The 12,447-nt window shown below is 40.9% G+C and overlaps 1 protein-coding gene across 1 annotated transcript; it reads right to left on the minus strand.

Moving 5' to 3' along the window:
- Positions 1-1,350: 1,350 nt before the first annotated feature.
- Positions 1,351-8,729, minus strand: gpr157 (G protein-coupled receptor 157). The gene is made up of 4 exons (XM_086141744.1): positions 8,173-8,729; positions 4,451-4,664; positions 2,804-2,998; positions 1,351-2,295 (listed from the first exon to the last, which is right to left on the minus strand). Exons 1-4 carry the CDS (start codon positions 8,547-8,549, stop codon positions 2,089-2,091), a joined length of 993 nt encoding a protein of 330 aa, XP_085997870.1. The 5' UTR covers positions 8,550-8,729; the 3' UTR covers positions 1,351-2,088.
- Between the last annotated feature and the right edge of the window lie 3,718 nt (positions 8,730-12,447).

Consider the following 12,447-nt stretch of genomic DNA (forward strand, 5'->3'; position numbering starts at 1 on the left):
ACTTAGGGGATAAAACTGGAAGTCGCATCAAAACCCCTTATTTATGCTTCTTGATGTTTCCAAAATAAATAGAGGCGTGCCTTTTTTTTGCACTGAGCTGAGAAGCCTGCTGCCAAAGAAAAAAAAGGCTTGTAACAACACCACTATACTACACTTACAGTACCTAGTTGCCTTATGACTGAGAGATCTCTGCCAGGAGAACACTCAAACAGTGAGGCCTCTATTTCCAGTGCAGCAGAAATGATACTCCTATCATCAGGACACCACTTAAATTTCCCTTGAAAACTACACATTCAACAAAAGCAATACAAAATTTTTGACTTAACACAATTGTGACCTATAACACACTATGTGCAAAAACCCCAAGGAAGCGATGATCCCTCGTGGATGGTAAAACGTTGACACAAGTGTGAAGCAACTTCTATTCTTTCCTCCTCAAACATCCTCAACATCAACAGTTAAATTGAAAAAAATCAGACTTTTAGAATAATAATTAAAATGCCAGGATAGGTCATGGGTATGTCCACACCTGTGAACACCTCTGAGGTAATATTTGCACAACAGATGTTCCAAATCTCTCATCAGACCACTGCAGGTATGGAACCGTTAGTTTTAACTATTAGTATCTGGTCGAAGACACAAAGTACCACTATCTAAATATAATAGAAAGAAAAACTTGTTGATCCGACAGTCAAAGTTAATCCACATGAACAACCATTAGGATGAGGTACAGCTGGATGGGGATGACAGAGTGCTTTGCCTTGATGAAACATTGTATGTGGTGTTTATGTGTTGTTTTTTTTTTGGACTCATGTATGCAGTTGTTCCTTGCTCCCAAGACAAATTTCTCCATAGAGAGACAAATAAATAAAAACATTAATCCTTGACCTTGAACAACCGACCGGGATCAGACGCATCATCGTAGGTGGTGCAGCGGATGCTGTGGGGTTCAGTGGGTTCATATCCCATATCGGTACGCGCTCAGCCTGTAGCTAATTCTAGCAATTGGTAAACACATCGAGAGGTGGGGGGGGGGGGGTCAAAGGAGAAGTGAAGATCATGGGAAAGACTTTTCTTGGGGGAAGAAGACCATGTGATCAGTTTATACATCCTGACCATGATGACGAAAGCGAGGATAATTTTAGTGACACCGCAGGACTGATGGGTCGTTGCAACTAGAATCTGAAAAATGTTGTAACTGTGGTGACTAACCACATTTGAAAGAGAACAGCACAAATACATTTGGAGAAATAAAATCTGGTATCACATGTGTATGCTGAGATTTTATTACGTGGTCCCTTGTAAACACATTCCTTTAAATAGTTACATTTTGAAATCACCCAAAACCACTTGAAATACAGATATATTTTTAATGTTATATTACAAACAAACATATATCTTATTGACAACTGGATTTCACTTTATTAAACAGGACTGTCTATAAGAAAAATATAAACAACATGAAGCTCAGCTATTGTTATCTCTGTGGGGCAAAGTTGGTCCGTGACTATGGAAAACATCTTTCGGCCAAATGTTACAGTAACAGTGGTTGTCCAAAGTTAATTTAAAGAGAAACACATGAGGAGAACTATATGCAGGATTCTCTCAATTTTCCTCTTTATATCATTAAGGTTTAGCACATTGACGTAAGATTTTGTCGCAATGAATAATTTACTATTTTTGCAATCAAGATATTTAATGGTAATCCGTTCCCCCCTGACAAAAGATTTACAAAAATACACGTCAGCTTCTGCATCAGAACATAATGGAGAGTAAACCAAATCAGAAATGCAAACTAAGCATATGTTTAATGGACGGTTAGGAAAATGACACTGAATGGCATTTAAAAGGTTGATGTGCAGCCCGTTTGACCCCTTCGTACTGACGAGACACGATCTGCAACCCGCTGAATGCTTCATGCGATTCTCCAGCATTGTCTTTGTTGCCTAAAGTGCATCTGTTTCCTCCAATGACAGATTTGTTTCAGCAAAAGCCTCTACGACTCCCTTGCCACAGACGGAGGCCATCCACTGGAGACCATCCCTCCTCCAACGTGCAACCTGTGCCATCCCAGTCTGGGGTTATCTATCAGTCCAGGTTGGACTGTTGCTGCTGTCTCTCTGGGTGGAAGGAGTTCTGTCCCATCAACGGCCCGTTCGATGTGTTCTGCTGTGCCTCGGCTGGGCACTTGGAACAGCAGCAGCAGAGCGCAGAGCAGAGGCGCGTACGGATTGGCTGGGTGAAAAACACAAACATGACGCAGTTGGCAGCTCCCTGGGAGGTGTTGCCAATTCCCTGTTGGTTCAGAACAAGAGCGTTTTAGGGGAGGAAAGCAGCTTATATTGTAATAAATTACAGATCAGGCATAATTATGGAAAACTAATTTTCCCAATCATCAGAAAAAGCAATAGACAATGAGCACAGGTTGTTGGGAAAAATCAGTACTTTGCGCTTTTTTTTTCCAAACTCTAGAGTCTAGAGTCTCTAGAGGTTGACTCCCAAATAAGTGTCAAGTGTCTTAAACCAGGCAACAATAAAACAGAATTTTTAAGCCAACAGAGAAATCAACTTACATAATCATATTTTTCTTACAATTTAAAGTTGGACTGACACCATGACTTACCGGTATTGCGATGGAAGTCAAATTGCAATTATTTGAGGATTTTTTCACTGCATGACTCAAGTCAAATTCATATCCTAAAGAATCTTGTGCACGCAGGATCAGAACTTTATCGATACAAGAGGCAGTTGATAGACCGAGAGGGACAGACACACTTAACAAAAGAAACATTAATGAACTCACATGTAGAGTCACAAGCACCGGGTTCTGTCTGGCTGGGGATCCAGCCAGGAATAGAACGAAGCGCACTGTGCTCCAAATCCGCAGGACTATGAAGATAATGGGGATGAGTGTGAGCTTCATATCAGCCATGGAGGTGAAAGAGTGTGATGGAGTCCTATTAGCCAGGATGGGACGGTACTCAGAGAGGGCAGCATGCTATGTCACACAGAGGATACCCAAGTTAATTATCTCGAAACATAAACCGGCAAATGCAACATCTTGGAATGAAGAAAACGAGATGGGGTAGGCATGAACCTCGGATGATGTTTTTATGACACATTCATATTTTGGTATAGTGGGCTAATTCATTGATATAGACATTAAATGTAATCAGTGGATTTTTCAATCGGAAACTGTGCAACGCATTATAACAGTCTGCATCTATATGAGTTTGTTCTCGATCACTGCATCGATTTGACAAAATGGGCTTTGAGTAAACTGGCAAGTTGTTGCCTTGAAACGAAAATTTTAAAATGGACGGGAAATATAACAGAAATTTAAAAAGCATTCAAATTCAGGCAGATATTAATTTTCTATTTACTGAAATTATGTGAAAAACTGTAGTAGCACGGTGAGGCAGTGGTTAACGCCTTGACCTTACAGCACGAAGGACCCGGGTCCACAAGACTAGGGGACCTTTCTGTGTGGGGTTTGCATGTTCTCCCCGTGTCTGCGAGGGTTTCCTCCGTGTTCTCTGGTTTCCTTCCACAGTCCAAAAACATGCAGCAGGTTAAATGGAAAAAAATGGGAAAATTGCCCCGAATGACTGAATGGTTGTCCGTCTGTATATGTGGTGCTGAGATTGACTGGCGACCAGTCAAGGGCGTATCCCGCCTCCCACACCAATGACAACTGGGATTCGGCTCCAGCATCCTCCGTGACCCTGAGCGCAGGATAAGCGGCAGACAATGGATGGATGGCATCTAAAATGTTACATGTTTAAATCTCAAAAAACAATGCCTTCATTGTTTAGAGAGGTGCTGATCCTTATTCTCTCCGTTCACAAGATCATTTGTTGCTTTCTGTTCTATATGCCCGCACTGAATTGGGTAAAAGGGCTTTTGTCCATTCTGCACCTACTGCACGGAATTTGTGGCAGAAAGACTGGAAACAAACTGAGTTTATTTCATTGAGAGTTAACAAATCTAAACTTCCAAAAACAAGCACTTGTTTTTCTTGACCTGCTCACAAAATTATACTTTTTTGACTTTATTGTCCTTTTGCTTGTGTTCTGGGTAATTTTCTAGTATTTGTTGTTGCCTATCTTGGCCAAGGCTTCCTTGAAAGGGAGGCTCTTAATCTTGTTGGGATATTTTTCCTGGTTAAATAAAAGGTTGAATAAAAAAAAAAAAAAACAATAACTTTGAAAGAAAGAGAAATTAATAGTGGAGGCAAATATGTTCCTTTACTTACTTATCTGAAAAGCAGCTTCTTAATATAAGAATATTCATTTGTTTGCATCACTATCAATCAGATCGCTAAATATTTCTTGTTGATTGATAATTTCTGATTATCAATGATTTTCAATTTTTTTAGGGGTTGGAGAGCTCAATAACTGATCGCTTCTCAAGAGTTTGGTTGGGGCTAAAAGCCTGCTTGGGTGCTCACCGCGACATGGATGTGCCTCTTAATCAGAAGGTAGAGGATGGGAAGAGTGAGGTAAGCCAGAAACTCCCAGATCTTTCCAGTCAGCAGCATCCAGAGAACATGATCCGAAGCTTGGATACGGACCCAGCACCAGCCCACTGACACCTCTGACGCGTCGTAGCCGATCTTGTTCAAACACACGGCGGCAATAGTGATAGCCAGAGGCACACCCCAGCTAGAAGACAAGAAGTGAAAAAGAAGAAGAAATTCTAACCCTCAAAATGTCGACACAATGTATTGAAGCACTAACATTTGTGTTGTGTGGGTTCAGGACCCACAAGTTCTGCAAAGACATGTGACATCATGTGACAGATGATCTTTTGCTTATGACTTGTGTGTGTGTGTGTGTGTGTGTGTGTGAGATATAGTGCACCCTGCACAGTGATACACGAGTTATTTTGCTTGGCACCTCACACAATCAGCAGTAAAAGGATTATTATAAATACCACTTTGCTTAGGGCCCAGCTCTGTATGTGTTATGGATACAAGCTTTGATGAATGGCACTGTTGTTTGATCTTTGGTTCAATGAAGCAATTGAGAATTCACAAAAAAAATTAAAAAAAATAAATAAATAACAACAACAGACTCTGTGGTGCGGTGGACCCTGGAGTGAAAATGTTCTTGTGTCCAAAAATAGATTAATTATACAGCTCAGCAACATGGGGAGTCAACTCTCCCTTTATGCCCTTAATGAACATAGACAGCTCTGTATGAGCAGAAGGAAGAGTATCCCATGGCATTAGGTAACCCGTTAATAATCTCAGAAAAAAAACCCACATTAAGCTGATTAAGTATGTGTGCTGAGCTGGATTAAGCATTGACTTTCTCCTTATAGTTCATGTCCTGGGAGCAAGTAAAATCCTAAAATTGTGAGCAACATTACTATGTCCAAAACTTCGTTAGCATAACGCAGCCAGACCATCTCTAAAACTGAAGTTCTGGTTTGCTACTGTGGTCAGCGGAGGTTTGGCAGGACAAAGAGTCTTACAAAAAAGGAAATCCTCTAAGCTCAGGCTCAGGAGTGGCAAAGACTCAGTGGTGATATGTTGGGACCTTTGAGGTCAGATCCAGTGGATGAACCACTGCTGCGCTTGGAAGTAAGTGAAGGTTCTGTTAGAAAGCTGTCAAAAAAAAAGACAAACACACGCATACAGTGCATTACACTTACAGATGGCCTGCGTGGAGATTATAATGCGGGCCGCTTGCTTCAAGAGCCGACAGTGAACACTCAAATCTCAGAAATAGACCTCTCAGCAGTGGAATAAGATCTGATAAATCACATTTTCTTTGGTTAGCCTTCTCTAGGATAATAACCCAATGTCAGCCCTTTTTTCAGCCGATATTTTTTTCAGCCCCATGTCAGTAGAATGGTTTGCAAAAAGCTTTTAAGTAACAGTAACATCTATTCACACATACAGATAGCTTAGAGGTAAACTCTATTTAGACTTCAGATACTTATCCAGCCTTTGAGTCCATCACTTGCAACACACATGACAAGCAATAGCAGAAAGGAAATCCCTAAAAACGCTCTAAATTTGACCTTACAAAAACAAGGGTTAGTAAAAAGGTCTTGGTGAATGCAAAAAAAAAAAGATTTTAGTTAGAAATTGTTAAATTGACATCGGATTTGACTGTAATTGATGGCCTTTTTGTTCAAGGAGGGAAATTTGAGGTTACTGCTTCCCTTGAAAAAAAAAATCAGGAGCTGACATACAAGATAAAATAACAATATCATCACAAATATCTGATTCACTAATAATGCCAAGGAAATTGTATATACTACTTATGGATAAATGTTTAGCTCTAGTTTTTGATGAACAGTTATTTTATTTATACTATAATCAAAAAGCAAAGCAACAATTCAGTTAAGGCTGTTTTCCTATTTCACCCGGACGAAGTAAGGCAACAATAACAATAACCGTAGGTTTCAACCGTTGATTCCCTGTTTTGTTTATTTCTCAAGGCAAAATCTAGGATATCAGTTGACTAGATACAATAAATGATTCACCATTGTTTTAAACAGCTTGACCTCTCCGGGACCTCAGGCCAGTCAGAGTCAGGGAGGAAAAACGTGAAAGAAGTCATTGCGTTGCATGTTCTCCTCAGCACTCCATTCAATAACAAATGATTGTCAGCGCGTCATGACAACTTGTTACCATAGCAAGATGCCACTTAAATTAATTCTGCAATAGCTCCCTGCCAGGCTAAATGGTGACCATCACGCTGAGCTCAAAACAAAAGTTAACTGTGTTTTTCTTCTTAGTTCCTTAAAAGAGAAAGAAAATAAATGACTATACAGAAATAGGAACATAAAACAATTTGATAGCCGGATTTGAGCTGAAGGTATACTTTTCATTGCCCTGTTTTTTCATCTAATTTTCATTTGAAATGTAATCGCATCTTGACACCCATACCCAAACCACCGTGACAAAAATGCCAATCATGCAGAACAACATCTGTTATGATTTGGATCTGCTGGAAGACACACTGTGTTAATCAAAAGCAGGTCTTCTTCTTCTTCTTCTTCTTCTCCTTTCAGCTTCTCCCTTCAGAGGTCGCCACCTTCTCCATTTAACCCTATTCTCGGTATCATCCTCTTTCACAGCAACTACCTTCATATCCTCTCTCACTGCATCTTTGACCTACAGTAGCCCAGTTTCCATTGGTTTCCTGTAAGTCATCGGTACCAATGGCGGTCGTTGCTACCCTCGATCGTCCTCGACCGATCCGGTTTGATCTGGTTATTATGATTGATTCGCATGTTTGGTTTTGGCAAAAGTTTTACCCCAGATGCCCTCCCTGACGCAACCCTCAGCGTTTATCCAGGCTTGGGACTGGCTCGGGGAGACACCGGCCTGTGCCGACCTGAGGCTGCATTGTTAACCAAATGCAGGAATATGTTAGGGTTAGGAATATGTGAAAAAAAAAAAAAAAAAGGAAATTAAAAGTTAAAAGCTTGAAACAGGGGTGGGCAAACTATGGCCCGCAGGCCACATCCGGCCCGTCGTATCTTTTTAATTCGGCCCGCCAAAGATTGGTGCAGAATTCCTACTTGATGTGATCGATTGAATGATCGATCAATGAATGTGGGAGCGCAAATAGGAAATTATTTCCTTTTTGAGCTACTTGAGAACACATGAGAATTTTCCTGAGCTGAATGACACATATTGGCTTTGTGATTTAGCCTTTACTATAGACATACTGACACACATGAATGAGCTGGACATGAAGCTACGCGGGAAAAAACGTTTTGTACGTGAATGCAAGCAAACTTCAGAGCCTTCGAAACCAACCTGGTTTTATTTTCAAAGCAATGCCTTTTTTTTTTAATATGTATCGTATCTTGTGGTGACCCAGCCAGGCAGTCATATTTTAAAAGTCAATGCGGCCCTTGAGCCAAAAAGTTTGCACACCCTTGGCTTAAAACATCTCTGTCAAAAATCAAAACATCATCCCTCCATTTTTTTAACCATTAAATTAGAAATAAAGTTTTTTTTACAGCAAGTGACATGAATTTTAAACACATCATGAAAAAATTGTTAAAAAACACAAAAAATTTCAGTCAGTCGAAATTATTTTTAAATAAATATTGGAGCACTGGTTTGTGAAATCTGCCTGACAGGTGAGGCGAGTGTGTCCCGTGATGCTCCGCGACACAAACTAGACCCCTTCCGGCTCTCACCTGACCAGGTGGAAGAAAACCACCAGGCTGTCCGCCGCTCTCTGGCTCGACCCGACGATGAAAACGTAGAGGTAAACGGCGATGGCCACCGTCCAGAAGAAGGAGCTGGTGTTGGCGAAGGTGGATATCGCTCCTTGGACGAGGCAGTCCAGGGAGTCCGAGCGGAAAACACTCCAGACACCGAAGGCGTAGGAGACGGCGGACAGCCAGTCCGACACCGAGAGGAAGACTAGAAGCTTCCGCGGAGTGGTCCTCAAGTCCGACCAGCACACGTACGTGAGGACGATGAGCGACGAGCCGAGGAAAGAAAGCCCGCAGGAGGTCAACACCACGACCTGTTCCGAAAAGTAAACAACCGTCTCATTGTTGTTTGCCATCGCCGAGAAGAAACAGGTATGAAAACGAATCACAACATGTCGACGAAACGCGGTCACCGAGTCGTACCGCGGTGTTTTGTATTAGCGTCGCGAAGAAATAACTCCGCGAACACCGAGTGAGCGTCGGGAGGAACTGAACCGAACTTCTCCTCGAGGTTTAACCCCTCCCTCCCCGCCTCTTCCCCTCGACGCACCAGCCGGAAAATCCATCTGGGGGTCGGTCAGGTGGTGCGCCGGGGTTGCGCTCCGTCCCGGTGTCTATTTTCAGCCCCTGTCCTGGATGGGATTAGCAGCATGCAAACAAATAAGCTATGAAAACACTTTGCCCCTCTCTCTTTCTCTCTCTCTCTCTCCCCCCCTCTCTCTCGTGTGTGTGTGTGTTGGAAGAGGCAAGTGTGCACAAAATTTTCGAGAAGTCGAGAGTACAATGCGACTGATAAGGTTTTCAACATCAATAACCAACAAAGTTCCTATTTCAAATCATCCTCTCAGACACACACACACACACACACACACACACACACAGACTGTTCACATCATTACCATATTTTCAAATGGAAAAAAAAACAGATAAGCAGGTAAACCAAATAAGTAAGAATACGTACAAACCCCAAATTTATTCTATGTCTTATTTGGAGACTTTTCTGATGTCGACATGGTGTGCTGGCAGTGAGAGAACTGCTATAAATAGATAGATAGATGTACATTATTGATCCGAAAATGGGAAATTATAAGGGCAACAGCGTCACAACACACAGTTCGTAAAGACAAAACCCAAGGGACACACTGTACATATTGAAATAGCAACAGCAGTTCCATTATGCATACTAAAATAGAGACAAGAGTTAGACTATACAATGCTGTGAGTCAATATTGAGTATCCTAGATGTGTATGTTGGGTCTGTGTGGATGCTGCATGACTGCCTTGTCATCTGACTAGACACACTACAGATCCACGCATAGACTCGCTTGTCTCCACAAACCACGTCCTGCTTTTTCAGCCAGGATCGGAGTTATTTCTTTTTCAAAATAGATGTGGATATATTCCGCCAAAATAATTGTAAGTTTTATGAGGTGACCAATTTTTAGCAGAGGTGTTTTCAGTGACTGTGGTTCCTGACGGTCTGTGCCGTTTTCTGTTCTGTCCCAAGTTGACCCGTTTTGAAGCCATTTGTAATTTTGATTTTCATCGTCATTTAATTGGTGATACAATCGAACATGCAATTGCACTCAACATTGGGGGTTTTCTGATAACCGTTTTTCTGAGAACCACTGACACTGAAATATCTTTGAATATTTGGCATTGTATTTTTGTCATTGTTGACAACCATTTTCTTTTATTTTTGAAGTTTAGCCTCATTAATTTTCTGAACAAGACATTTTGTGTTTCATCACACGGAAGTGTTCTTTTCAATCTCCCATTTCACTTTCAACTTGTTAGTTTGCACAAATAAAACCAGATTCATTTTAGTGTATCCCACTTTTCTAAAAAAGCAGGGTGCATCAAATCACTCTCTTTATCCCTCACTTGATTTGCGTTACCATGCCGAATACTTACCTGGTTGCTGTATATATGGGCTGAAATACTTCCGTGTGCTTTTATTATACACTGATTTTACTGTTACATTGAAACTGTTAATGTGCCATCTAATCCCATCACCTCACTGATGTCCCAGAATTTCAGCTGCTTGCCCAACAACTGGTATGTTTACGTTTGCTTTAATTTTTTTTTTTCAATTTGTCCCAAATGTTTGCTCTTTAATATGAGAGATGCCCATGAGTCGATTCTAGTCTCCTGTACCCCTCATGGTGTAGACCCTCATCATTAAGAAAAATAACACAGGTCCTATCATGTTATTCAGCAGTAAAGCATTTATTCAGTGTAACTCTTATACTTGGCTTACACCAAAAGATTTTCACAGTCACAGACTAAAAACTGAAAATCAGGAGGAAATTTTAGGAGTTTAACTGGAGTTGTGACGTGCTCGCGTCATCTCTATTGAGTATTCGGTTGTACTCTGTTATCTTCTTCTAGCCTTGGGCTCTCGACAATATCAAATGTGTTTGATATTATCGCAAGTCTGTCGGTCTTTACGGTGACGTAACACAATCAATAAATGAGATCTAACAAAACCAGAAACGGGAAACCTGGTAGACAAATCACCAGAGCAGTATTGGAGGCGTAGTCGGTATTTGTTGGCGGCATGGGTGAATAAGAACGGCAAAGAACATCCTGATCAATATTGGCTTTCCAGAAAGAGGAGCGGATGTTGGAGCCGTGAGCGGATCAGCCCAGCTTGTATATCAGCGTATCACAACCAATTGAAGAAGGAAAAGCGATAGACTGAAATAGCAGAAGCTCTGCGAATACCAGGTGAAAGCATTGCATGGTGGGAAAATTACTGAAAGAATCTCGGTGTAGTCATAGTGGCCCTGTAAGATTCACGCCAGGCTGACACCAGACTGCGATTAAAAACTCTAAAAAGTAGAGTAGGTTTCCACGAGTTTCAAATATTTTCAAAATCTTCTGACGTATGGGTAGCATTACATGTGAAGTGCCTCTGACACCTCACAACAAAAGGCCCCCTTTTCTTGTTTAAGTGTGTCAATACGTTACTGTCTCTTTTTATTCAAATTCCGCAATGAAAATACTTTCAGTTTTCTAAAAACATGTTGCAGTACAAAGTACAAAGTGAAGCGGTAATACTACCCACTCAAGAGATCCGGTGACAGCATAACAACAGAAGTCATGCCATTCGTTTCTTGTGCAGCCAGCTGTCATTTGTGTTTGTGCTGCATACGGTGCAAATCTGAATCAGCAGGTCACCTTGCTGAGTAGCCTGAAGCCCTCCATTTTAACAGCTCACTCTGCCGGCTCCTTGCGGGTCGTTCCACCACCCCAGCCACCCCATAATATTTACAACACTTGCGATGAATTCACAATAAAACTTAACTAGTGGTTTGACAGTTTTATTTTTTAATGAAGCTGCAGCAGTTGGAAATATTCAGTATGAGTTGCTTTCTTAATTTAACATTTTTATGCCCCTGTCACTGCCGCCAGCCAGCTCTTTCAGTGACTAATAACTGCAAATACAAAGGCGACTTAATATGCCACCATCACTTTATTTTAAGTCAGTAACTCGAAGGGCATTCTATTGAAACTAAATTCTTACAGATGACCCATGAAATGAGAAAAATACAAAAAATATCAAATTACAATGTCCTGTTTGCTGCCATTTGTGTGCTTCCAAATAAGATGACATTCACTGATGTTTATCTGTTGATACAAGGTTAAATTCTGGTTGTTTTTAAATGGTTTGGCATGATGTGACAGATAATTGGAAGATAAAGATTCCAAATGAATTCTTTGTTCCAAATAAATCCTTGCAGTGAATACAGGTCATTTTTCATCAAGTTCATTCATTCAAAAAATGTTTACCTGTAATAATACTGGTATTTTTTTTAATTATTTATTTTTTTGCTTCACTCTTGGTCAGATGACCTTGGGAAGATTTCAGTTCCATGAGTGGAAAGTTTTGAAGCAGTGCCTGTTTTAGAACAGCCGTTTTACACCTCCTGCATTGCTGCAGTAGAGACAAAACTATAACCCCCTTGTGTTTGCAGCAATGCAGTGGCTCACTGTCTCTTTCCTGCAAGATAAGAACAATCACATCTGCATTATCATCAGAATGACTAATGACCAGAAGTCAAGTTTTAGAATACACAATTTTCCATTCAGTCCTCACAGTAATGGAGACGTGGACGTGCAATTCCGTACCTCGAAAGCCGCATTTGAATGTTAAATCAGTCATTCATTCTGCGACAGTAATGGCTTTGTGCGTGGGGCTGTTTTTTTTTTTTAAGTCTCCAAATGCACTGTGCACTGTGTTTAATTTTT

The sequence above is a fragment of the Fistularia commersonii genome, chromosome 34 (genome assembly GCF_037954325.1).
Source record: "Fistularia commersonii isolate RoL2024-O1a breed Wild chromosome 34, RoL_Fcom_v1.0, whole genome shotgun sequence".
Taxonomy (NCBI): Eukaryota; Metazoa; Chordata; class Actinopteri; order Syngnathiformes; family Fistulariidae; genus Fistularia; species Fistularia commersonii.